Here is a 25778-nt window from a genome sequence, read left to right on the forward strand (position 1 = left end):
TCATCCGTTACTTTTGCGCCTTACCTTGACCTCTCATCCACCTAAAAGTACACATAAGCGATGTTCTCCACCACCCTCCGTGCCGGTAAGCAGGGCAGATAGATCACCGTGCTCGTTTGGGCCTGAGAAGCTGACGCGGTTAGGTCTCCGTGCTGCCTCCCGCTCGTCGGGTACGTCTCCCGCTTCCCACTACCCTGGCCAGCAGACGCAAACTTTGCTGACCTAGGCAGTGAGGACCATGTCCACCCTCTCCGTCCGTGCTGTTCCTCGGTACGGTGCCGCCCTCGCTGCAGCTACCGCGGTCACCGCGTTCGGCTTGTACCAGGGTGGGTCAACGTACGCTTTCACCGCTGGCTTTGGCGTTGCGCTGACGGGATAGGTGCGCCCTTGTTGCTCGAAGGCAAGAGCTTGGCCGGTGAGAAGGGCAAGGCCAGCGAGAGGAGCTTCGTCATGGTGCGCTCCGCGTCGCAGTACTTTGAGGTGTGACTGGCCATGTAGCTCACTTTCCAGATCAAGCCCGACGGTGTTTCCCGCCAGCTTGTGGGCAAGGTAAGCTTATACCTCCTCTGTGTCGCTTCACGGAGACCCAGCTGACATGTGTAGATCATCACTCGCTTTGAGGGTACGTTACATGAACAAGGTGCAGAAATTCGAAGCTGAATGTACAGAGCGTGGGTACAAGCTTGTCGCGTAAGCTTTCTCCTCTGCCTTCACTCGCACATGTCAAGCTGACACTGGCAGTGTCAAGTCCTTGACCCCCTCGCCTGCGCTCGCGAAGGAGCACTACATCGACCTTGCGTCTAGGCCGTTCTACAAGGGGCTCGTTGACTACATCACCTCGGGTACCCCGGTCGTTGCCATGTGAGCTGATCGACGCACAATAGAGCGAGCCAAGCTGATGATTGCAGGGTCTGGGAGGGCAAGGACGTCATTCGTCAAGGTGTAAGTCTGCGCGGCCTGCAAATGCAAGCACGACTGACGCTCCCCAGCGCCGCATTGTAGGCGCTACCAACCCCCAAGAGTCCGACCCCGGATCCGTCCGTGGACAATACGCCGTTTCTGTTGGGTGAGCTAAGGAGTCTTTTTCGTAGAGTAAGCTAGCTCACACGCATAGCCGCAACCTCATCCACGCTTCTGACTCGTTCGATAGCGCGTCCAAGGAGATTGAGCTCTGGTTCGCCGAGTCTGAGCTTGCCGAGTACAAGGTGAGTCTTTCAGTCGCGATCGTGAGGCAGAGATGCTGATGAGTATAGCCTACCACCTGGGTGAGCTGATCGACACTGAACTCCCCATGCCGGGCTCGAAGCTGATATATACAGGACTGGGTCATGGCTGACAACTAATCTTGCGTTGACTCACCTTCCGTCCAAAGGGCTGGAATCACCAAAAGCTAGTATGATGTATTTCTATCTACCTTGACTATAGCAACGCCCTTCAGAGCCCGAAGTACTAACCATCGTTTCTTGCTGACCGACTTAAGTCTCTGCATTTGCCCTTGAGCCCGCTGATACTTCGGCGAGATCCAGCAGATGACCCTTCCTGGTCGCCCTCCATTCCTCGAGCCGATAGGAGCCGATCCCTGCGATCAAGGAGATCCCGCCAATCGTCTCTTTCGCCCTCCTTATATCCTCCTGCAGATGCAGTCCGGGATCACTTGCCCGCCATTCCCTACAGTCGTCCGCCCCTACCCATTGCGGGTCGAGCAGCTCTGCTCCGATCACCTCCACCTGGCCCACGCCTGCAGACACCTCGACGATGTGCTGGACCAGCTCGGCAAAGCTAGGCCGTCGCGCTGACCCGCCTGTACAACTACGCTGATGTGTAGGTGCCCAACCCTCTACGACTTTCCGCCCCTTCTCGTCCAGGTACGTCGGCGGCGTGAAGACGATAGTGACGCGCCTGATGCCGCTCCAAACGCATTGTGCAGGAATAGGGGGGTAGATGAAGCCGGTCGGAGGGGAGAGCTTAACGACGAGGTGTTCGAACCGTTCGTGAGCCTGCGTGCTGAGACCATCTACACGCCCGATATCCAGATGGCTAGATTCGAGGACGATGAGCTTTGGCCTGAGATTCTGGAAGAACGAGCACCTCGCCCCGGCTTTGATAGGGTGACAGACAGCCCTCCCTCCTACTAGATGCAGTGTCTCCACCTTCCCCATATCCAGCCTCAGATCCTCCATCCCCTTAGGCAGCGCCTCATGCGAGTGATGTGCGGGCACCCGGAGCGTCCGCGCTGATTCCAGGAGGTAGCGCTTCCGGCTTGGAAAGTCCCTTAGGACCGCGCGGAGGTCGTAGGGCGACAGACGAGCGCCATCAAGCCCAGGGGAGAAGACGAGGGACGCCAAAGGGGATGTCAGTGTTTGTAGCGCGTGATGGGTGAAGGGTGATAGGGTGAGGTCGGTGTATAAGAGCGGTCCGGCGAGGGCGGATATGGCGCGAGAGGTGCGGATGAGAGGGGGGAGGGCCGAGGTGGGGAGGAAGGAGAGGATGGGGAGGAAGATGTCGGGGTGGAGGATCCGGGCTGAGAGTGCTCTGAGGCGGAGTAGAGGGTCTGTATATGGAGTAGGGGAAGGTAGATCAGCTTCCAACCGCGCCATGATGGGCGCTTCAAGGACACAAGGGTGTCGATGCTAGAGGATGTCAGTCATGGAACAGCTCAAGTGAGAGGTTGGCTCTCACCTCGCCGAGCGAATGTAGAGTATCACAGTCGGTCGATCCGCTCGCTATACGGCGTGTATGATGTGAGGTGCTCTTCTTCTTTGCGTACGGGGCGATCACGTCTCTTGCTTCGCAAGTTACCTTTCTCGCGACGGTCGACGCGAGGCAATCTAATCAGATAATTCAACGCATCATCTCGGCCGATGTCTTTCGGCCGAAGGGGTCGATGCCGGCCGAGCCATGCTGTACCACCTCACACTCTCATGCTGTCCAGTGCGAGCACGCAGGTCGAGGACTTGGATGCTGGTGACCACACAGGAGGATGTAGCTGTAGCATGAAAATGAGCTACACTGATGACATATTGCATCTCCAGCTGGCTAATGGAGACTGAGATGACTATGCAGATACCGCCCTCGCCCGCCTTCTCGCTCTCTCAATGGGGCTGAGGTCTCGCCAAGATTAGACTACGCCAGACTATACGTCGCCCTAGGCTCAAACAGCCCTTTTGTTCTGATCAGTCAGCTAAGTGCCCATCCTTCAGCGACAATGAGCTCACCTTCCAGTTCATCCACCCCTCCTCCTCTCCCGTTGCTTTCCGCGTCTTGATCACTCGCCTCGCGGCCCCTTCCTCCCCCTCTGCCTCTTCCAAACCAGTGATGACTCGGCGACGCTTCATGCCTGCCTCAATATCGGGCAGCCACTGCTTGAAAATTTTGATCAGGGCGAGTTCGCGGTTTCCTCGAGGGTTCAGGTATGAGATAAACGATGCAAGCTGCACAATGAGCTCAACATTCCTTTCGCTCACAAAGCCGAAAATGGTGTGGCAAGACTTACTGCTTCTGGCGTATCGTAGACTGCCCACTCGCCCGGCCCCAATCTCCCATCCCCTTCCTCTCTTATCCGCCTTTGCTCCAGATCCTCCTTTTTGAGCTCGGCCTCCGCTGGGTCCACTTCCCACTTTTGCCCATCCGCGCCCCGCCCCGCCCCCCAATGATGCGCTAGCGCCTGCCCAGCCGCCAAGCGCAGCATATCCACTTCCCCCTCGTCCGGGCCCTGGAGGTACACCCTGCCTGTTCCCCACACTGCCGCGCCCGCCTTGCCCTCCGCGGCTCCATTGGCTCCCAGCGGCGCACTCCCCAGTCCATCCATCCACCAAACTTTGTTGCCATACCGGTCGAGCCCGAGCGGCCGGGCCCGCAGCGTGTAGATGGCCGCGCGGAATTCATACTCCAGTTCCCTCAGCCGTCGCTCCACAGCCTCCGCCTCGTCCGCGAGCCGTTTCTTCTCCGCGGTGACATGCCTCGAACCCGCCTTCTTCTCCTTATCCACCGCCCGCTGCTTGTTGAGTGCAACTTTTCGCTCCACCGCCTGCGCAGACCGTTCGGCCGCAGCGGCCGCCATAGCTTTCCGGCGGGCCGCACCGGACGTCTCGGGCTCGTCCTCCTCGTCCAGCTCGGAGATGGGCGACGAGGCCGGCGGGGCGGAAAAGGTATCGACATCGTCGTCTCCAAGACGTGGAGTGGGGGTATCGTCAAGCTCGTCCTCGTCCGCTTCGTTGGTATGGTTGGATTTTGGCGGGCGGGCCGTTCCGTTGGCTTTCCCGCGGACACTAGGGGATCGCGATGCGGGATCACCCTTGACAGTGACGGACAGATCGCCGTCCCCATTCATGGGTTCGTCCTCATCAGGCTTGATCTCCTTGGGTTCCAGCTCGGCCTTCTCGGCTTGTCTACATCGTCAGTCACGCACAATCGGCATCGGAGGAGCACGTACATCCGCTTCCAATCCCGCTTGACGTCCATCTGTTCCTTCCGCACCTCGGTCAACTTGGTCGTACTCTCCTCGAGGTAATCCCTGACTACCGCCGTCTGCCCCGCCAGCTCAATCAAGAACCGGATAATGTCCAATTTGTGCGTAAAGTGGAGAGTGGGGTACCGTTTATCCGGACGACTGAGAATGAGACCCTGTGGACCCGACGTGGCGGCAGGCCCGGTCGACCATGTCGGACGCGTAGGAGCAGGCTTGTCCTCGAATGTCAGGTGTAGGATGTTGTCGAGATAGCTCGGAAGGGTATCGAGTGTGGCGCGATCCCAGAGGCATCCAACAAGAGACTCTTGCCATCCCTTGCGGCCATCCCGGGCGGGTAGTTCCCGGCTCTTCCAGAGGGTAGACAGGGGCTCAGCGATGGGTTTGAGAGTCTCGGTGGTCGTCCCTTTCTTGCCCTCCCAGTAGTCCGTGTCCGATTCGATGTCGTCCGAGGTGGATTTGCCGGTGTACTTGAGAGGACGGACCGGCTCGTTGCCTGCCGAGAGGTCGGCAACGAGGGTGTTGAGCAGGCAGGCATGGATCTCGGTGAGGAGCGGTGCGGGGGTGGAGGGGTCTGTGTGGTACAGTGAGGACTCGAAGTCGTCGAGAGTGAAGGGGGAGAGATTCAGCGGGGCACTAGAGCATTAGTTGACTTTCGTAACTAGGGCACACAGAAAAAGCTCACCCCAGAACATTCAGGAAACTCCAGGTCATCAAGAACTGCTCGAACTGGTCGCCAAACGGCAGCTCCTTGCTCGCAAATGGACGCATACCGATTCTGCCGGCTGACGCATCGCGGTCGGCATTGTACTCGACAAGCAAGTCTGAAGCATCAGCGTTGCCCTCTACGTGGCGCCCGACCACCCCGTCAGCTTCGCACCGCGACTCACCCTCAGTAGGCACTTTGAGTGGCCTCTTCTTCCTCCGCTCCTCCTCGGCCCTCCTCGCCTCCGCCGCCTCATCCGCCGCGCTCACTCCCTCCTTCTTGACCGACTTCCGCTTCTTCTTGGCAGCCGGCATCTCCTCCTCAACCACCGCCTCTTCTGGCGCATGCAGACCTAACCGCTCCTCCCGCTCCCTCTTGCGCTTCTCCATCTGGCGCTCCTTGTACCCCTGAATATGCCTGCGCACCTCCTCCGACATCTCTACAGGCAGATTGTACCGCAGCGCCACGGCCTTCTTGAGCAGCCAGGGCGAGTAGACGGCCGCGTCTCGGTGGATACAATCACGGATGAATCGTTTCAGAATGGCTCGAGAGAAGTTGATCCGGTCTCGCCTGCTGGTGAGATCTGTACAAGATGACGCGCCGAAAGTAACTCACGAGATCTTATCCGCCTTGACCTCCATCACGCTCCCCTCCCATTTCTCGCCTTCTCCATCCCCCGCCACTGATCTACCCTCATCATCGCTGAACCCCTTGATCGGGTCACCTTCTTCGCCCGAAACTCCCGGCGCCCCCTCTTCAATCAACCGCACATTGTAGAAATACGCCATGGGGTCGTCTCTCCGTATGACTTCCTCATTGGGCAAGTCCAACTGGGACGCGAGGGCATGGTATGGACCGGCGGTTTTGGAAGGGGTGGAAGCGCTGTTGGTTTTGGGTGGGAAGGTGCGGATTATACGAGCGAGGTATTTGTCGCCGTCCACGTCGACGAATACTTCTGAGTGGGGTCAGCGGAGGATCGCGGTCGGAACAGATAGCAAGACTCACTCTCTTCGTCAAAGAAGCGATTGACAAAGCGTTCATAGATCTTATCTGCGAGTGCGTCCAGCTTGCCCTCGATTTCTGAGGGTTAGCTTTGTAGCGGAAAACTGAGATAGAGGTGGCTCACGGAATTGGCAGGCGCTGAGAACCGGTCGTTTCAGTTGGCTGGGGAAGCGGGTGTGAAGCAGCCTAGCTTCACGTTGCTCAGACGCCAGAGCTGTGGGGTACGCCAGTGCCGACTTGCCCGTAACTTCGCACGAGTACAGCGGAAGCGAGAGGAATTGTAGGCGATTACAGTATGACCTAGACGTTCAGCTTGCCCCCTCTTTCTGTAGGACAGACTCACTCGTAATCTGTAAATATCTCGCCCGTCTCCTCGACGTAGAAACACTCTCTATCCCATATCCGCCATTCTTCGCCCCCGGCTGAACCCTCCGGTGCCTCATACCCCGTCCCGTTCACAATGACATTCACCGCCTTGCCCTTCTTCTTGTCGCCCGAAGTACTAGCTTCGTTGGCCTCCTCGGCACCCAGGACATCCGTGAGCTGATGTCCCTTGACCACGCGCAGATGCTCCCTGATCCGCCCCTTTGCATCTTTACGCTTCACGCCGAGATCGTCCTTGAAGAGCGAGAGGAGGCGGTCGAGCTGCGCGTCCTCGTCTGGCGCGTCTGCCGGGATGGGGGGGAGGGAGGGTGCGAGGCTGGCGAATTCCGACTCGGCAGGAGCGGCAGCAGTGCCTTTGTCCTTCTTGCTGGACTTGCTAGGTGGGCCGGTGGGTCCCGAGGAGGGCGAGGATGGACCTGCTAAGCTGATCGCGATGGAGGAAGAGCCGAGCGGTTGGAGGATGGCGGCGAGGGAGGGGAGGGGATGGTACAGGACCGGCTTGCGCTTGAGGAGGGGCATGGCGATGATAGACCTGAGGTTGGATGATAGGGCGTAGGATAATGTGTAGAAGACACCGTCGCTGGTGTAATATCAATAGAGCCCGGTGGGAGCTGGACCAAGATGTGACCGAGTCTGCGGCTACGACAGGGATCAGCATCGTTCACAGATTCGACAAGAAGAGGAGAGCTTCAGGCGCTTACAGCTCCGGCGCAAACAACGCGCAGGGGGAGCACGGTAACGATAGCTTACCCGCTTAAGGGTGTGCTACGCTTTTGCCGGCGTGTAGCAGGCGATGCTGCAGGTGGACCAGTATGAACTGGCAGGCGTGAGTGACCTGGTGGGTGTGGATGCTTGTAGAAAGGTAAAGGTGGATGATGACGGGATAGGATGCCCCGATACAGGAGGGTCCGAGGGAGGGGCACCCATTTTTCGCGCGGCGGGCGGGCGGTGATCTAACGCAAAGCAAGGGTCGGCAGGTGGAGGATAGGAACTTTGGACTTGATACAGCGCGTCAGCTACTATATGAACCAGCAAAGCTGATGGTATGAGCATGCAGCTGTGATGCTAGTGTATCGGTTCTGATAGCTAGCATATGCATAGCTGTGAGCCTACACCTATGATTCCTCCTCCCAGCGACAAATCCAGTCTTCAGATGATGCGAAAACAAGCCGGGTCAAAGGTGGAGGGGATCTGGACGCGTCATTAGTGCCACACGGGTTAAGGAGATCATAACGCCGCGAGCCAGCAGCCAGCGAGGGGCACTCCCTTATGCTGAGCGCTCCTTTGTTATTGCTATACCAGCCATACACTAATACCCTCTTTCACGCACAGCTGATACACTCTCCACGTTTAGATTGTCCCAGCGAGACACTCTCAAAGAAAGTAGATCAACTCGTGAGTCTCTCTGCCTTGTCCCTCATTACATTCCTTCACCTGACCCTCCCTCTTCTACCCCAATCTCAACACGGCACGACATCTCTACACATACTCGCACGGTCATCTCAATCATCTACGGTCATTCACTTGGTCGCCCTTCCACCACTGTCGCTGCCGCTGCCGCTCCGCCCCGCATCTCTCTCTCTGGATTACATCTGCATCAAAGCAGAACTGACCGCGGATCTTTTGCTTTACCCTCATCCCGACCCACACCTCATACACGAATGTCAACCTCGCCCCCTCCTACAGGCAAACGCGCCGCATCGCCGCTCTCGCCCGAGACCGCCCAGACATCCGCCAAGCGGGTCAAGGAGGAGCACAGGGAGGACGGAGAGTACTCCGTCGGACCCGTCGTTGCAAAGGAGGAATCGGCGTCGGACGAGGTTCTGGACGCTCAGCCGGGGTCCGCCAACGGTGACGGGAACGGGAACGCTGAGAAGGAAAAGAGCAACGGGAACGGCGCAGTAAAGGAGGAAGCCGGGGACTCTGCCAAGGACAAGGACGGAAGAGCGGACAAGATGGACGAGGATCACACCAACGGGTGAGTTGCATGTGCACTTGGGTATAATCAGGCTGACGGAGTAGGGACGGCCCCTCATCCGCCAACTCCATGCCCGCACCTCCCACTTCCTCCTCCGGCAAGTCCGACCAGCCTCAGCAGATCAGCATGCGGTGCTTGATCGTCACTCAGGACGCGAGTATCATTATTGGACGTGCTGGTGTGCACGTCAACGAGATCAGAGTAAGCTAGCGCGTTGACGATGTCTACAGCGCATAGCTGACGCGATGAAGGAGAAGAGCAGTGCCCGAGTGAATGTATCCGAATCTATTCCTGGAAACCCCGAACGCATCCTCAGTGTCTCTGGACAACTCGACGCGGTTGCCAAGGTGAGCTATGGGCCCGGCCTCGTCACACGGTCTACAGCTGACAATTAGGCATTCGGTCTGATAGTCCGCCGCATCAACGACGAACCCTTTGACGTCGCCTCCGTCCCTGGCTCACGAGCCGTCACCATCAAATTCATCATCCCCAACTCCCGCATGGGTAGCGTGTGAGTTGATGCAAGGACACCTGTCTGGAGCGAAGCTGACATCATAGTATCGGTAAAGCCGGAAGCAAGATCAAGGAGATTCAGGAAGCCAGCGGTGCTCGTCTGAATGCTTCTGAAGCTATGCTCCCCGGATCCACCGAGGTCAGTCTTTTTTTGCTTCAAGCTGCACTCAGCTGATCTCTAGCGTGTCCTTTCCGTTTCTGGCGTAGCCGACGCCGTCCATATTGCCGTCTACTACATCGGCACCATCCTCCTCGAATATCAAGACCGGAACCCCGGCGCCGCATCAGGCCAGTACAAGCAGTCAGGCGGATCTAGAAATGGGGATGGCGGTGGTGGTTCGAGGTCAAGCTATGGCGGGCCATCAGGGGGCGCAGGTGGGGGAGGTTCTTCGTATGTGCCGGGCCAACCGGTTCCGGGCGCACATACGCAACAGATCTTCATCCCTAACGCGTTGGTCGGAGCTAGTGAGTATAGGGTTTCTCAAGGGAGAAAGGAGTGGAGCTGATCCACCAGTCATCGGAAAGGCAGGAGCGAAGATCAACGAGATTCGCGCGCAATCACAGTGTCAGATCAGAGTGGCGGACCCGGGGACACCGGCTCAGCCTGGTCAGCCCGCCAACCCCGAGGAACGGCTCGTGACGATAACGGGTCACCCTTCGTCCATCAACATTGCGGTACAGATGCTGTACCAGGTGAGCTGACCCGTCCGAGTGAGAATTGGGAGAGAGCTGATAAGGTAGCGACTGGAAGCGGAGAAGTCTAAAGCCCAGATGGGGCAATAGAGTCTCGATGGCAGAGAGCCAGTAGAAGGTCGGGGAGACCCCGTTGAAGTACGAGTAGAAGGGTGCATGACCCGAAGCAAAAGCAGTATTAGCAGGGGTATATGAGGGAGAGTTGTCGTACAGCTATAGGTACATATCGTATGAAGTGAGCTACCGAGTCGTGTACGAGGAAGCGCGAGTCGAGGTCGTGGCTGACATTGCGCCAAGCAATCAAGCTGCGATCAGGTGGGATGCATATACCAAGTGCTACTGAAATAGTATAACAAGCAACCAAGAGTAGAACATGCAGACCCTAACTAGAAGTATCCGAGACGAAGAAGATGAGAACGTCCAACTAGGCTATGAAATCGCAAGAGCGAGAAAGAGAAAGAGGGGGTATATGGTTGAAAGAAGCACCTCCCACTTGGGCCCGACCTAGGCCTGACCGACCTGAGCCTCGTACACGCTCTCCGGGCTCCGCCCAAAGTCCGGGGCCTTACTCGGACCGGCCCTGTTCTCGTCCTTCCACTCGCCGCCAAACATCGGGCTCGGACTGGCGATCCTCGGCGGGGTAAAGTACTTGGGCGTCAACGCCGCATCGCTCCCTCCCTCCTCGATATCATTGAGGCTGAGTCCCTTCTTGCCTCCCCCCATCCCATCTCCGGGGGTGTGCGGCAACCCCTCAAACTCCTCGTGCGCCACAAAGATTTGCTCCGACTCCCGGCGGTCCAAGGGCGGTTGGAAGGACACGATGGGCAGGGGAAGCTTGTTGTGGTTCAGCTTGATGCTGAGGCCAGACATGGACTTGAGCTCGCCGGCTTTCGCGGACCCGTACGAGCACGCGCGGGCGAGCGAGGAGCGCCGCCCGCTCCCGGCCGAACGGAGGGTGTAGTGATCCTCGGGCTCTTCGGCTTCCTTGGCGGGACCCCGGTTGAAGGCCATACGAATCGGCGAGGGGAGGGTGAAGCTGCCGAGCTTGGCAGAGAGGGAGCCGGAGGGGGCGGTCGCGGGCGCAGAGTCGCTGAAGGAGGTAGGGAGCGAGTCCTTGGGTCTGGTGGTGAAGATATTGGGGAGGTTGAACCGGCCTTTGGCGGACGATGGGTTGTACTCGACCTCGAGAGGCGTATCGAGATCCTCAGGGACGGGGCAGAATGTGTCGTCCTCGCTCATCTTCTCAGAGAGCTGGCCGTCACCGCCGTGGATATCGCCAAGGCTCGGCCGGTGTGCAGACATCGACCCGCGCAGGGTGTCGCGGTACCGCTGGGCAGAGGTGAGAGAGTTCATGAGGCAGTGGAAGTAGATGGCTGGCGCGCACGAGTGGACCGCTCGGGAGCTGGTCGTCAGCTTTGTCTTTACTGGCGGAATCGGGGGATAGGACTCACATGAGCGGGCCAATAGGCGAAACGGAGACCTTGGTGATGACATCTCCAGCGAGGATGGCGCCCGAGGTGATCACAAGCGGGAAGAGCGATTCACCAGCCACGAAGGCGAGCTTGCCAGCTGTCACTGTCAGCTATAGAGGAGGGAAGCGAAGGAGCTGGACGTACAGAATCCAGGCATGATAGCGCAGCAGTTCTTGTGCGCAAAAAGGCCGGTGCAGATGAGGCCGGAGAAGACGCAAGCGGCAACTGAGGTGTCAGCTCATTCCCGTGCAGTTTGGACTTAGCCAGAGAGTTGGAAGCTTACTGAACTGGGCGGCAGAGCTAGCGAGCTGATTTGATCAGCCTAGCCTATGGACGCTCGATCGGCGACAGCGTCTAACTCACCGTGATCCACTGCAGTTTCTTGATGGTGGAGATGAAGAACGGCAACCACGCTGCAAAAGCAGAGTTGTCGATCTGCTCAAGGGGGTACGGGTGCTGCAGGCCGAATGCGGCACTATGATTGTCAGCTACAGTCGCATAGCCTCCAAGTGTGCATCACAGCTCACGCGGCAAGACCGAGCCCGACGGCCGGGGTGACTGCGGCGAGGCAGAGACCCATGACGGCCTTGCGGCGTGACCAGAGGTTCCATGCGCGGAAGGCAAAGAAGAGGAAGATCGGGAGAAGGACGACCGTAAAGATGAGGTTGGACAGCTGGGCGAGCCACTACTAGCTTTAGCAAGACATCGGCTTGTAGTGGATTGACAAGACTTACAAAGTCCATGAGGTACCCAGCGGTGAATTGCTGGCTCATCAAGAGTACGCGGGCGTTGGTGATGTAGACCAGAACGACGTGTACGCAGATGAGACCAGTGAGCCACATGACACCCGCTCGGGCAAGAGGCGGGTCTTGGGTGCCTGCACCGCCGTGTGCGCTCCGAGCCTTCAAGCGCGCCTGGCGCTGGAAGTAGCGGTGGACCAGCTGGAGGACAGAGCCGGTCACGAGCGCCTGCACGGCCAGACCGGAGGTGCCTGCCAGGAGGGTCTTGGAGATGTCGGACTAGGGGTGAGCTTGGCCCAGGATGGGGTAGGAAGAGGTGGACTCACGAGACCGGTCTGGGCGAGAAGCATCTGAGCTGCCTCGTATGGCGAGAACACCTCAATGAGGCCTTGGTTCGACATCTTGGGAGAAAGTTGCGGTCGGTCGAGAGAGGGCGGAGGGAGGCGGCCTGCACCGAGTATGAGCAAGTCGAGGGAGAGTAAAAGCTATCAAAGCAGTGAGAAGAAGGATGAAGAGGTCAAAGTCGAGAAGTGGTCTGTATATGAACACCACCTTGCACAACCTAGCGAGCTCTTCATAATCCTGCTTGATCGGCGACTGTAGTACCGGTACCTGTCCTATACCCAATCCCTCCGAACTTTGTGGGATCGACGACAGGCGACCTGCCCAACTCGGACTCTGCTACGCCTTCCTACAACTTTCCTGTCCATGATTCCAGGCTTTTGCACGTTGAGATGCACTGAGAGACGCCGATCAGTGGCCTTCTTCGGTCTAACGGCGTAATATAGATGAGACATGGAATGCTGCAAGCGGACGATGGATGGTGAGAAGTGTGGCCGGATGAGGAGAGAAGGCGCGTCAAAAAGGCACAGGGGCGAGACATTATGACGGCATGAAAAAGGATCGACGTTTGATTCCGTCAGCCACCGCCGAAGCTCGCCGAGGTCTCGGCGATCGGTTCCGACGGAATCGGCGCAGTAGAGCGTGTGTTTGAGCTCGTCCGCGCAACACCTCCTTCCACCACCACCACCATCACACAACTCTACTCGTCCTTGTATCAACATCTCCCCCTTTGAGTTACACAGCCTTCAGACACTCATTACTCATCGACGATGCCTCTTAGAGTTCACAGTCCTCTGTCCCGACGATGATCTGACCCTAGATGCACGCATATTGAGTTCGCTTCCCCCGGCCCGCGCGATCGCCAGATCCTCCTGTGCGGACAACCATGGGGAATGCGGACTGTCTCATCACTGTCTATACACCCTGCTGTATCCCGACTGCTGCTCCGCCTTATCTCTATTGGCTGCCTCGCAATCCCCCTTCGACGCGTCCCTTTCGCTCTTCAAATCCATCCCTTAGGCTCCTAGACGCACGACGGAGCGATAAGCTCTGATGGTGGCGTTATAAAGGCGAGCAGCTGATTCATCTCCTTGATACCCATCAACGCGTCTGAAGCTCGACTGACCCTCACCTTCCTACTCAGCCTTCAGGCCCGAAGGCGTCTCCTGACTATCCCGCAAAGGATACCCCATTCAACGGTTTCGCTCACGTCGCTCTGCTCTCGACGCCAGTCGGCAGCAAGCTTCTCATATCGGCTCTCCGTATCCGCCGCATAGATCTGTCCGAAGGTCAGCATTGAAACGCCTCCAGGAGCAGGTGAGTTGTCCACTGACCGCACGCGATCTGAGCTGATCTTGATAGCACATCGGCCACTCCTTTCATCTATCATCTGGGCGTGGTAGCCCTGCACGTGCCATATTCTCTACTCGGGTGCAGCCTCGTGCTGGGCGGACGTTCCAGGAGGTGATGGAGCAGCAAGCGGCGCGACAAGCCGGCTTTGGCGAGAGCATACCGATGCAGCGCCGCCTTCCTTCCCAATCCACCGACCAGCTCGGCTCATACCACTCCAACGGCAGCGCGTCACATCCTATCTCATACCCTCCACCTGCCGCTCCAAATCAACATCGTGCCGCTCGCACTGCGCAACTTCCTCCATCTGCCATCAGCTCGGCCTCCACTCCTCATCTCCTCCTAGACCGCTCACCTACCAAATCCTCCTTGTCGGCGTCCATCTCGGATAACTCGTACCGCGCCGGTACGGCCTCGACCGCCGGGACCTTGCCCTCCTCGTCGTCCTCATCTGCGGGCTCGATCCTGACTTATCCACTCAGTCCGACGTCGTCGGCGCAGTACCCCTGGTCCGAGGCGGACTGGCACCATCCAGACTACGCTTCGGAACGCGGAGTCCCGCCCAGCAGTAAGAAGGAGGGCGGTCTGAAAGGGTGGCTGAAGAGCAAGAGCTCGAAGGATAAGGGGAAGGGGAAGGAAGTCGTGAATAAGCCGGTCAAAGAGGAGAAGCCAGTCTTCGTCGGAGGAGGCAGAGGAGGCGCGCAGAACCGGCGGAAACCCTCGGCCCAGACATCAGCCAAGAAGTCGTCTCCCCTTGTTCCTATTCCCGAATCGCACGATCCGGTCGCTCCTCGTCCTGGCGCCTCTCACTCGGCAACATCCCCGCTCGTCACCTTCACTCCGGACGTTCAGGAGGCGCTCGAAACGCTCAGCCCCAAACCCAAATTTGTCGGCGGCGGACGAGGCGGGGTACAGAACCGGTCAGCCAAAGAGGTACTCCTTCCTGGCCGAGCGAGTGGAAGCGGCAAATCATCCTTGTCTGGCTCGAGCGACGCCGGCAGCTCCAGGCGAAGCTTCATGAGCATGGGCTCGTCCATGCGGGAGGGGTCGATCGGGTCTGGAGCAGATGCGGCGGGGAAGAAGCAGTTTGTGGGCGGTGGGAGGGGAGGCGTCCAGAATCGGAGACCGAAGGATATGGCGGGTGGTGGGGGTCTGTCAAAGAAGCAGAGTCTCGCAGTGTTGGCGGATAAGGGGCTCTTGGCGGGGATCGGGGTGTCGAGTTTTACGGTCACGAGCAGCGAGGGGACAGATATCGGCGAGGGTGAGGGGAGCAGGAATCGGGGATTGGGGGCTGAGAGGGACTGAGGTTGGGTGGCGGGAGTGACAGGACTAAAATTAATAGCTCGTTCTGGACTTCACTTTGTACATAGGAACTGCCTTGTAGCTTGAGTCTCTGTTTGGACATGTGTAGTCATTAGATCATGTTGATGCGATGGATAAGTTCCGCAGCCCATAGCCGTCTGAGAGAGCGTGCTGGAAGTTCTGGCGCTCGTGCTGGCACATGCCAAAGGCAAAGCGGCGAATTCCTGCACTCGTGATGACCCATGCATGCATGCAGGGGCGTGCCTCTATCCTCCGCAAACCTTCGGCAACCATGATACAGGTACCAGGTGGCTCGGAGCTACCGGCTCTTGTATGTACGCTGGCCGCTATCTCATGTCACCCTGCGCGTTACTCGCCTCCCATATGTCCGAGCCTAGCGAGCCTGACTAGCCTGACTCACCTGACGCCACTAGAGTAGCTGCGCCACTTGGCGCTGCAGCAGCTGCAGCGAGCAGCCCGATGCGCCGGTCCCCAGGCTCCACGTGTAAGAGGATTAGCCGCTCGAAATTCCCGCTAGAAGCTATTTCTCCGCATGTCTTGGTAAGGGGGATGTCACCTCTTACGGGATCTGCGCATACCGGTCTTCTTTCCTCCCTTCTCGCGCCGTTCTGTGCCGTTTGAGCGCGTTCGGGCCGCCTCGAGCTTCGGATGTAGATCACGTCGTCCCTGGACCTTCTGCTGGCCTTTCTTGCTGCGGATGCATGGTATCATCCAAAGCAGTGACTACCAAAGTTACTACCCTACTATACCTCACTAAATACTCCGAACCCACACAGAGCCTTGGGTCTCCCAAAAGCTTTGCGCAACCTTTCTGCGCTTTTACGGAGTGTCTGTGCGTTCTGTAACGTACCGGCTACCCGACCCGTGTGGGCACGTTCAGCTCGACAACGCCCCCTTTCTCGCTCCAAACCACAAAGGCATACACCGTCTTTTACCTTCGCAACCGTCTGGATCGGCATCGACAGCGATACGCTCCGACTACCACCTGCTCTTCGTCTTTGCAGCGCCAGCCACGGCTCGTAGCGAACGCGATTCACGGTTGAAAGAAATTCTCGCTTCGCACCCTCCATTCAGATACGGTCGGAGCTGTTTCGAGATCGCTTCGCAAGGAAAGAGCAGATCGGACACCATCAAGACGGAGGCGGCAGAGGAAGCACAGGAGCGACCTGCTGCGAGGAAGCGTCGGTCTCAGGAAATCTCCATCTCAGACACGTGAGTCTCTCATCTACCCTTGCCCTCCACTTCAACACTCCATCTCTTCGCCGGGACAGCTTTTGTCTCAGCTTCTGACTCCATTCGGAGACCCACCGCGTCTTCACACACGACCCCTTGCTATTCGGCTAGCCTGTTATCCCCCCTCACATGTTTGGGATCCACATCCCTAGGCCAGAGTTGGAGCTGTGCGGTGCAGTAACCATCTTCCGCACCCACTCCTTAAAGCTCTACCCCAAAGCCCGGTCTTCCCCTCTCCTACTCCTGACTGCTCCTTGTCTCGGCTCCCCACTGCTCCACCTTGACCCCGCGATCTCGACCATATCAAGCGTCCATCAGTAAACTGATCTATAACAGCTCGAAGCTAGCTATATCTTCCAACATATCGAGCTTGACCTCGACGCTCATTTCGCCCTATACCCCGACCAACCCGCGTCCGATCCAACCCCAACTATCAAGCTGTAGTGCTTCATCTAAAGCGTAAAAGGACGGCCCTCATCACACGCGCATCATCTATCTCTATCTACCTCGTACGTCGCTCAGCCGTTCCTGTGAACCTTCGCATACATCGCTTGACTATTCTGCGACTGCTACCAGGCGAGGAGCGCGTTTCTCATCGCCTCACTACCTCACTGAAAGGATCTGCGACGAGACACGAGCTGACACGCGTAGCGCTTCGCCTCAATCCCTCTTTACCCTCGGCGATCCTTTCTGTCGGTTTGACGCTCCGCCATTTCCTCGCCACCCTCACGCGGGTAGTCACTTCGCCATCGTCCTCCCCTTCTCGACCAGCTACGAGCAAACGTCCACCCTCTCCATCGGTCGGATCGCCCCGCCCCATTCTCTCCCTCATCACTACCCCTCGTACAGCTGTAATGATGGCAGCCCTTCCTCACCAATCAGCCTTTGGGCGCCCATCCCCCAACGAGTATGGCCAGGACCCATCGTTCGACTTTTCGCCATTCATGGAGTTCCCCAACTCCGGGCCATCCTCCTCGTCCTCGGGATCCGTCATCGGTTCACACAGTCAACCTCAGCAGCTCGGCTACTTTAACGGTCTATCGTCGAGCTCGTCACACGGTACAATCCCCTCCGGCACCCCTGTCAAGCAGGACCAATGGTGGCATGAGTCAGGAAGTGCCACCCCACCCTCGGCGGACGGATCACATACTACCCCACCGTACTTTCAACAGGGTGGTCCCCCTCACCCTCTTCAGCCACAATCGGCAGACATGTACACCCCCATGCACCCCGGCTCCCAACTCGTCACACCCTCTACACAACATTACCACTCGGGTCCCCTCGGTTCAGTCTCGGCAATGCCTCCTCATCACCGGCCGCACCTCACCACCTCTCTCTCGTTCCCCGGCCCAATCTTCCCTAACGGATCACATCTGCCACCACACGAAGCACCACTACCCTCTGGCTACCAGCTACCTCTCATCAACGTCAATGGCGGCGCTCATGCTCTCGGAAACGGCTATCAACCAGTCCCAGGTCCATCGCAAAATTACCACTTTGGCATGCCACCACCACCCCTACCAAACAACTTTCCGGGTGCACCGCACCAACGGCCTATGGCGTTGAGACCCGGACCCAATGGGTTCGTCGGTGGCGACGAATGGGTCGGCGAGTGGGAGGATGACGAACATCCGGGCGAATGGTACCATGGGAACATGGAGGTAAGTTCTTCACCTGGCTGGCTTCAAGATCGCGCTTCCCCTATCCGTTCCCCCTCCGGCTATCCTCTCCCGAGACTCTCCCAACTCTTCCCCCGCGTCAAAAATCAAGCTTCTGCCCATGTTCCTCCCCTCTGGAGGCCATCCAGGCGTCGCTCTCTGGCGAGTGTGGCGGAAGAGCAGAGTGGCGGGTTGATCAAAAATCGCAAGAAGACATCTGACAAGTCCAAGATCAAACATCGACGTCGAACATCACCGGAGCAGCTCAAAGTACTCGAGCATTGGTTCGAGATCAACTCAAAGCCGGACAATGCGTTGCGGGAGTGGCTGGCTGGCGAGCTGGGGATGACGAAACGGAATGTCCAGGTTTGGTTCCAGAACAGGTGAGTTTCTATTTTGATGGCAGGAACTCAGCTGACTTGTAGACGCGCCAAAATCAAAGGCCAGCAGATCAAGGACAAGGTCGCGCTCGAAAAGTCATTCAAAACCGCCGAAGGGCAGAAGACACCCGAGAGCCAGATCATCGCCGCCCGCCCCGCCATCGTCGCCCCAGAACCCCCTCATCCTTTCCCACGGGAATTGCGCGAAAAGGTCGAAGCCGAGGCAGCCGCCAGAAAGGCAGCAGCTCAGGCAGCCTCGAATCCGCCGGACAACTCGGATCGGAATACCCTCTCCATCCCGCAGAGCGCATTACCAAACGGCGGGCGGAGAGTCTCGTTGGCAAGTGGCGAGGCGGAGAAGATCCAGATGTGGGCGGCGAAGCGGAATGGGTCGACGTCTGGGGGACCGAGGAGCCCAGTGATCGGTCAGGCGGCGGCAGCGCGGCGGGGGAGCATCCCCTACCCTACCCCACTATCGACTACCTTTGTCGAGAATGCTGTCCGCGGCGTACAACCGGCCGCTCCGTCCAGCCCAAAATTCAGCCCGCTGGTCCGACACATGCCTTCCGCTCTTCATCTCACCGCCATTCGCAACAATACTCGCCGAGCATCCATGCCTGGCGCACCACAGCTACTCTCCTCGGGTCCCTTTACCCCTCCCCGTATCGTCTCCTACCCGCTCTCCTCTGGCGTCAACAACGGTCGATCTAGCGAACTCCCCTCCATCAAGGATGACGGCGAGAACCCCTCGCACCCCTTCACCTTCACCGACTCCGACTTCTCCACCACCTTCCTTACTCCTCCTTCATCAACCTACAACCCCTCGGGCGTGTCACCCGATCTGCTCTCTGGCTCGTCCTCCTCCGAACAGAGCGGGTTTGACTTTTTGGCGACCGAGCCTTTCAACCCGGCGGGACCGCTCCCGAACCCCGCATTCTCTTTCGGAAACGCCCCCATGGTCAACACCGGCTCGGGTGGGCAGCAGACGGAGGAGGAGGCCAAAATGGCGCAGGCGATGTACGATGCTTTCCGAGAGGGAGGGCGTTTGGACAGTCTGGCCAGTCTGGGCAGTGTCGGGAGTGGCGGGACCTTCAACTCGGACGGGACGTCCGGGACAGCCGGGGACGGGGACTTTGGGTTGGACTTCAACCCAAACCGACGGGCATCAGCGTGAGTCCAATACGAGCTGGGCTCTCGGATGATAGCTGACCCTTAGACCCAATGGCCTGCACAAAGACCTTGGCCTCCTCGGTCTCGACCCCTTCAGCGGCAACGGCGGCGTGCCCCTCCGTCCCTCCCCGCTGGGTATGGGCCACACTGGTACCGTGCCCAGCGAACCATTGATGCGCCCTCCCTACATCCAGCAGAGTCAGAGCGAGTACAACCAGTACGCTCAGCCCCAGCTCAACATCCCGTCCGTCCCCGAGCATCCCTCCTCGGCATTCACGTCACCTGGCTCGCAATTGCAGGCCAGCCCGGTCGAAACGAACATGTCTGTCTCATCCTCCATGTCGCGCCACGGCTCGAGCAAGGACCACAGCCCCGCGCACGACAACTCTCAATCGAACGGCTTCCCTGCCTTCGATCATCAGGCTGCACACCGGAGTCACTCGGCCGGGGCTGTCGACATGTTCTCCGGGAGTGACAGCTTTTGGGATGTCCCAGCTCTGGACGGCGGCGATGGCCTGGGCTTCTCCCTCGTCGTACCTACCATGTCGGTCTCGGCTCCTCCTTCGGCGTACCCCGGCTCGATGGGCGAGGCGCAGCAACAGAGCCTGATGGCGCCGGCTCATATTCCGGGGAAGAGCTCGAGTGTGTCACCGAGGGCGGGGAAGATGGGACGGGGAGCAGGATCGGGCAATGGTGGGCATGGGCTTGTGGATGTGGCGGAATGATACTTGAGGGGGGCGAGATGGGATACATGGACGGTAGGCACGGACAGTTGGTCTCGGATTTTGGGATACGAGCTTTCATATTCTCTTCTAGGTTGTGAGGGCCTTCAGTAGCCATACTTGTACATCGCGAATCTCATGTGACACGCAGTCTCTCTACTCGTACAGTGATTGCTATACTCTCTATGACTCTCTATGCAGACGACGAAGTAGAAGCTAGCCGTGAACCTCGATCCCTGCCATGGCCTGATCGACAACGTCTTCCCTTAGGCCCCGCCACTCCGCCATTTCCATCATCGCCAGCTGGATCATGTCAATGAGCCCCAGCTTCCTTTCCTCTCCCTTCACTGCCCCTCCTGGCTCCTTCACTTCCGATATCCGCATAATAGGCGCAGGCACCTCTGGTAGCATTACCCTCACCATTCCCGTCCTGCGCATGGCAAGCAGCCGTAATATCGCGATGTTCCGAGCCAGTGTCAAGAGTACTTCTGACCACTGTTCGTCCTGTCCGCCATTACCTTCCCCATCGCTCCTTCTCGCCTCACCTTCTACCCCGCAGTGACCTTGAACCCGGAGAGAGATATCGCCGGTGAAAGGACTGACTCCCCAGCTCGCCGTTTCCTTGACCACGCTCTTGAACCACGCATCCGCGCTCAGTGGCCACGAGCGACCATTTCCTCCTCCCCTGACCCCCGCTCTTCCGTAGCTCGTCTGTATCACCAAGGTCCTGACGCCGCTCGGTATACGCTCCATACACCTACTAAGTATCAGCCAGCGGAGGACGTCGCACCCCTCGTCGGCGGAAAGAATGAGTTCGGGTGGCCCGGGCTCGAGAAGTGACCGAGCCAGCGTACCACTCTGGGGCCAGCGGTTGGTGTCTGCGTCGAGCTGGATATGGAGGGAGCGGAGATTGGGGATCGCGAGGGAGGAGGCCGGGATGGAAGATAGGGCAGACCGGCCCCTGGTATTGGTCGAGAATACATGGAGAGAACGAATGAGGGAAATGTTGGGGTTGGGGTTGGGGGTAGGGGTATAGGCGGTCTGGTAGCTGTGTCCGCGGGAGAGGGGGTGAGGAGAGTCAAAGTTGAGCGATAAGTGACGGTAGAGAGCTGTGATGGCGAGCTCATGCAGATCCTTTGATAGGCGAGCTGCAACAGCCTGAGTTGCGCGTGGGCAGAAGTATAAAATGCGCACGAGGATGTCAGGGTGTAGGATAGGAGGAGTTCGAATGAGGATGGGATCGATCATCTTGCTTTAACGTGCCGCGTGTGTTTGCTCGGTGGAATACATGAACGTCGACATCAGTACATCTAGTGCGGTCTATATGGCAGGCAGAAGGTCACTCTCCTTTGTGGTCGGACGCTTGCTCCGGGATAAAGGAGAATGATATGAGAGGGTGTGCCTAAGGGGCTCACATATCCCTCCCCTTGGGCTGACGTCCGAATCGCATCGTCAGTCAAACAGACGATCAGCAGGTCAATCAGTAAAGCCCCCAATATACTGCATCACAGATCCCCCTGGAACAAACCCGCCGGCAGATCAAACCACCCGTGCAAATCCCCAAGAAGTGGCTGGACCGCCCACGCCGGGAGATGACTGAGATCGACATCTGGAGGGGAGACATGTGGCGTCTCTTGCGTGTTGGTCGTGACTGCCGAGTAGGCGGTACGGCGGAGGTCGAGCAGGACGTGAATCGCGTCGGGAAGCGAGGGATTGGGCGGGTCGGAAGAGGGCATCGAGTCTTGCCATTTCCGCTTGGCGCGCTCGAGGAGGCGGACATATTGGTCTGGATCGTTAGCTGGGGATTCAAAGTCAGGGCGATCCGCGCAACTCACTCGCTAGTCCCCAGTAGCCCGCTTGTTCCCTCAGACACCCAACGATCTCGTCAAACGCCTCGTCCGGTCCCGTCCGATGCGCCAAGAACGCATGTACAAACAGCACCCTCGCCGCGACCCAGCAACCCCAGATGAAGAATGGGGTCGAGGCCGTCATCCAGCCCACTGCGCGCGCCGTATGTATTAGGTCCACGATGGCGCCAGCTGCAGTGAGACAGGTCGAGGTATGTGGCTCGATGGGCTCGCCGGTCGCTAGTGCTGGGTAGGCGTAGTATGCGTTCAGCTTGAGTAGGGTGGCGTGATGGATCGCTTGCTTTGGATATCAGCTTTGGCCACAGTGGACCGCACAGCACTTACGATCATCAGAGTCAGTCCGTCTTGTCTACCCCCGGTGACACTGGGCCCGACAGCCTCAAAGCAGCCCCTCGCCGCCCCAGTGAGGTCTATGGTCATCTCCTTCCTGGCCAATATCGCAGAGCTGTCGCCTGGCTCGATGACTTCCGCTTGTAGCGTATGTGCCCGGCCGAGCAGATCCAGCGCTTCCACGAGGTGTGCAAGCGGAGAGATGTTGGACGTATTGTCGCTTGGCTGGCGATGTGGTACCGGGCGGAAAAGAGGCGTGAAGCACCATTCCTATGGATAAGCTGGATGTGCCTGACGCTGGCGAAAAGGACTAACGTTGCCAGCCCATATCTCGTTGGCACAAGGTAGTCGCCGCTTAACCTCAGAATCCGGTATGGCAAAGTCCCAACCCGTCGACACGCACGCATACCGATCCAAGCAGAAGATCAACCAAAACAATCTCCGCCTCGTCTCATCCTCCCTCCAGTCCGCCGGAGGAGGGATGATGCTCGTCCTGCTCAGACTTGGCGCCGGTGCCCTTCCTCCAAACGTCGGCTGTCCCGCCGCATCTTCCTCCTTCGCCAGCCCCAGATGTACCGCCGAACGAGTGAGGAGCGCAAGTAGACCCCAAGAAGACGGACCCTGCTCCGATCCGATCAGGTCGAGCGCGAGCAGTGCCAATGCCTGCACGGATGATATGGATGTCGACTCGATAGCGTGCGCCAAGACGTGCTGTTTGGCCGCTTGCCGATACGTCGCTTGCGTGGAGGGAGGGAGGCGCGGATCGTTCGAGTACCGCAGAGAGACGACGACGATTGCGTGAACGACGATCGACCAGGGAGCGGAGAACGGGGGTAGAATGGGAGAAATGATGGGTGCCCAGGGATGGATGAAGGTGAAGAAGAGTCCGATGAGGTCGCGGACGATATCGTCGGGAGGGAGGATGTTGGGGTCGCGGAAGGAATGGGCGGAGTGACCCGAGGGCGAAGCGGACGGGCCGAAGGAGGAGAAGTCTAGCGGGGGCATCGCCGCATTGGCGGATGAAGAGCCGGAAGTAGGCTGAACTAGAGCGTCCATAGGACTCGGCTGGGGTAGACCGGTATACAGCGATGTGTTCCCAGCGAGACCGGGAAATGGCTGGGACGGTCCAGCATGGCCTGCGGCACTTTGTTGGACATGTGTGAGACGAGTCTCTTGATCCGCCAGCCGGATTTCGTACGATTGTATCCGCTCCTCCAGGTTCTCTGAGGGATCAGCTGGTGGACTAGCGTCCTCCGTCATTCTGTACAAGACTGACCTAGACGCCTGGCCATATCTGTCCCAGTACCCGGCCGCAAGCCAGGTTTCAGCTTGACGGGGTAGTAGCACTCATTGGGACTCTTGGCGCAATTCCCACAGACAGGCTTCCCGCTGTCGCACTTGACCTTGCGTGTCCGACAGGGCGCGCAGGTGATGGCTAGTGGTCTTGACCCCATCGCACCCTCATCCTCGAGTTCCGGTCCGGTGTCGGCCGTCTCGGCTTGGCTCTCCCTCCTCCTACGCTTTCCGCCAGTTTGGGTCGTTTGCGAATAGGCAGACATTGCGCCGGGACTGCCCGTCTCCCGCCTTCCCATTAACCCGGAGGTGCTACTCTCCCCCTGCCTCATCCCGTCAACGCTGTACCCCTGATGATACATCATTGGGCTCGGCGGAGGGAACCCCCAGCCAGCATCCGGTCCACCTCGATTTGACATCTTGGTTCTGTCCGCGCTACCCGCGGCAGCTTTGGCGCCTCGCTTCGATCGAGCTGCGGCTTCCGAGCTGGTACCGAGGATGCCGGTTACAGGGACGCTGCTCGGCGCCTCGTACTCGGGATTGAGAGGGGATTCGACCTGATCCGGTGCGTAGGCGGGGGTGAGTGTGACTGTCGATGCTGGATCTCTGAGCAGATTCCTCAGCGTCAGACGACCTGACGACTTGCTCGTGGCCTGTGTTGCCATACCCGTCTGTAAGTATCGACCGGACCGGTGAGTGGAGGTGATCTCGGTGTAAGAGTTGTTCCAATCAGGCATCGGCGCATCTTCATCCCGCCAGCCAGCCAACAGCAGTAAGCAGCGTGACTCAGGGTAATTTGATTCCGTATGTTTCAGGTTGGTCCGTGCGTCAGCTGTTTCAGAAGAGAGCTTTCACTCTGAGCTTCTGCCGATGCATGCAGGGGAGACTGTCCGATGTCGGAGTGCAAATCACGCTGTCATACATATAGGCGGTCTGCTGAATGTCAGCTCATATACGGTAGGCTGTCAGCTTATCGACTTGAGCATTCTGAGTCAGGCACGCTGCCATGTCGTCAGCGGGGAAGCGGTTGTGGAGTAACGGGAGCAGAATGAGGGCCTCCGTGGCGCCCAGCTCTCGAGATGTGGAAAGGAGCTAAGTTAGTGCTGGCCCCATCTCTTGGCCTGCGCAATGCATGCATTCAAGCACAGCTACACGAGCGTGCAGAGCATGAGACAACGGAAGCCCCGCTCGTCCTTCTGTCCTCTTGCTTGCAAGTTGAAGCCTCCAATAATTGCCGCAAAGTCACCTTGATCAAGCTTACCCCGCGTCCTCTCTCTCCCCTGACGCGCGTGACGCAATCGCCCTCCGCTCCCTTTCGCTGCCAGGCGATGATCAGCTGCTCTCGTGCGGTCTCTGAACACCTTTACTCCCTCCGTCTCCGTCGACCTCGTGACCCCGTGATCACCCAGGCCTCCCGCGAAACCTCATCTGACGCCTCCGCGGTGCCTCGCCCTGAGTCGGCCTGACGAGCGGCTCCATCGAACCTTCTCGGCAACCTCCTGGACCGAGCCGACATCTTCCATTATGCCTCTCTTCTCGTCATCATTCCAACTCTCATCTTCCTCTCAACCTCCCACATCTCGGGTCGACCCCGTCATAGCCCCGGACGCCCATCACGACCTTGACGACCACAACAATCAGCAGGCTCGGAAGGCGACTGTGCCCCCAGATAGCCCGTTCCACGACGACAACGAGGGAGAGGACGAGTTCGACCTCTACGACCCCAGGTTCAGAAGGACCAGCAGTGAGGCGGAGGTCGAAGACAGCCAGAGTCAAGAGGTAAGTCAGGATCCCTGTGATGTTCGTCGTGGCCAGCGGGCGATCACAAGGCGTAGCTCGCAACACGCGAGGCTTCGGTGAACAAAGGATGGACGAGCGCAACGTCGAGCAATCTCTGTCGCTTCGGGCGTCGAGGAAGGCGGAGTTGTGGCATGCTATGACTGAGCATCTCTCCATCCCCCTCCACTACTCATTGCCCTTCACATTCACTCGTTTGCTGGTCCCATCATGACACACGCTGACGCACCTCTTCTTCGCATCATCCTACACCAATTCCCTTTGTCCGACCATGCCCATCCATACTCCCATCCCACACCGCCACCCCGTGCGCGCACCGACTCTCATCGTCTCCCTTTACCTGAACGTCATACCCTCTT

The 25778-nt window shown here is 58.5% G+C and overlaps 8 protein-coding genes across 8 annotated transcripts; 4 read left to right on the forward strand and 4 right to left on the reverse strand.

The window, feature by feature from the left end:
• Positions 1-60: 60 nt before the first annotated feature.
• On the forward strand, positions 61-1343 carry MKK02DRAFT_45162 (nucleoside diphosphate kinase; the record flags this gene model as incomplete). Its single annotated transcript, XM_053093267.1, has 13 exons — positions 61-85; positions 144-170; positions 231-326; positions 380-453; positions 511-549; positions 604-622; positions 669-690; positions 742-861; positions 909-942; positions 990-1066; positions 1115-1205; positions 1254-1265; positions 1320-1343. 13 exons carry the CDS (start codon positions 61-63, stop codon positions 1341-1343), a joined length of 660 nt encoding a protein of 219 aa, XP_052946232.1.
• A 1830-nt stretch (positions 1344-3173) lies between these two features.
• MKK02DRAFT_24491 (uncharacterized protein) lies at positions 3174-7076 on the reverse strand (the record flags this gene model as incomplete). The annotated part of the gene is made up of 12 exons (XM_053086900.1): positions 3174-3431; positions 3494-4388; positions 4433-5101; positions 5151-5289; positions 5356-5741; positions 5787-5830; positions 5912-6126; positions 6177-6251; positions 6298-6473; positions 6517-6689; positions 6780-6910; positions 6974-7076. 12 exons carry the CDS (start codon positions 7074-7076, stop codon positions 3174-3176), a joined length of 3264 nt encoding a protein of 1087 aa, XP_052946233.1.
• Positions 7077-8661: 1585 nt separating this feature from the next.
• On the forward strand, positions 8662-9831 carry MKK02DRAFT_26798 (uncharacterized protein; the record flags this gene model as incomplete). The annotated part of the gene is made up of 7 exons (XM_053087258.1): positions 8662-8736; positions 8787-8882; positions 8931-9046; positions 9094-9187; positions 9231-9513; positions 9563-9741; positions 9790-9831. The coding sequence occupies 7 exons, from the start codon at positions 8662-8664 to the stop codon at positions 9829-9831; spliced, it is 885 nt and encodes a 294-aa protein (XP_052946234.1).
• A 414-nt stretch (positions 9832-10245) lies between these two features.
• On the reverse strand, positions 10246-12354 carry MKK02DRAFT_45165 (uncharacterized protein; the record flags this gene model as incomplete). Its single annotated transcript, XM_053093268.1, has 8 exons — positions 10246-11143; positions 11193-11310; positions 11358-11438; positions 11497-11521; positions 11577-11688; positions 11741-11898; positions 11948-12232; positions 12280-12354. 8 exons carry the CDS (start codon positions 12352-12354, stop codon positions 10246-10248), a joined length of 1752 nt encoding a protein of 583 aa, XP_052946235.1.
• Positions 12355-13762: 1408 nt separating this feature from the next.
• On the forward strand, positions 13763-14950 carry MKK02DRAFT_33657 (uncharacterized protein; the record flags this gene model as incomplete). Its single annotated transcript, XM_053088762.1, has 1 exon — positions 13763-14950. The coding sequence occupies one exon, from the start codon at positions 13763-13765 to the stop codon at positions 14948-14950; it is 1188 nt and encodes a 395-aa protein (XP_052946236.1).
• Positions 14951-18093: 3143 nt separating this feature from the next.
• On the forward strand, positions 18094-18246 carry MKK02DRAFT_14923 (Homeodomain-like protein; the record flags this gene model as incomplete). Its single annotated transcript, XM_053085552.1, has 1 exon — positions 18094-18246. A coding segment is annotated over one exon (153 nt), but the record flags the coding sequence as incomplete, so codon positions are not given.
• A 2101-nt stretch (positions 18247-20347) lies between these two features.
• Positions 20348-21379, reverse strand: MKK02DRAFT_45167 (uncharacterized protein; the record flags this gene model as incomplete). The annotated part of the gene is made up of 1 exon (XM_053093269.1): positions 20348-21379. One exon carries the CDS (start codon positions 21377-21379, stop codon positions 20348-20350), a length of 1032 nt encoding a protein of 343 aa, XP_052946238.1.
• Positions 21380-21636: 257 nt separating this feature from the next.
• MKK02DRAFT_26410 (fungal-specific transcription factor domain-containing protein) lies at positions 21637-23783 on the reverse strand (the record flags this gene model as incomplete). The annotated part of the gene is made up of 5 exons (XM_053087188.1): positions 21637-21917; positions 21967-22279; positions 22324-22599; positions 22645-23552; positions 23606-23783. The coding sequence occupies 5 exons, from the start codon at positions 23781-23783 to the stop codon at positions 21637-21639; spliced, it is 1956 nt and encodes a 651-aa protein (XP_052946239.1).
• Between the last annotated feature and the right edge of the window lie 1995 nt (positions 23784-25778).

The sequence above is a fragment of the Dioszegia hungarica genome (genome assembly GCF_025882075.1).
Source record: "Dioszegia hungarica strain PDD-24b-2 chromosome Unknown MKK02contig_8, whole genome shotgun sequence".
Classification (NCBI taxonomy): Eukaryota; Fungi; Basidiomycota; class Tremellomycetes; order Tremellales; family Bulleribasidiaceae; genus Dioszegia; species Dioszegia hungarica.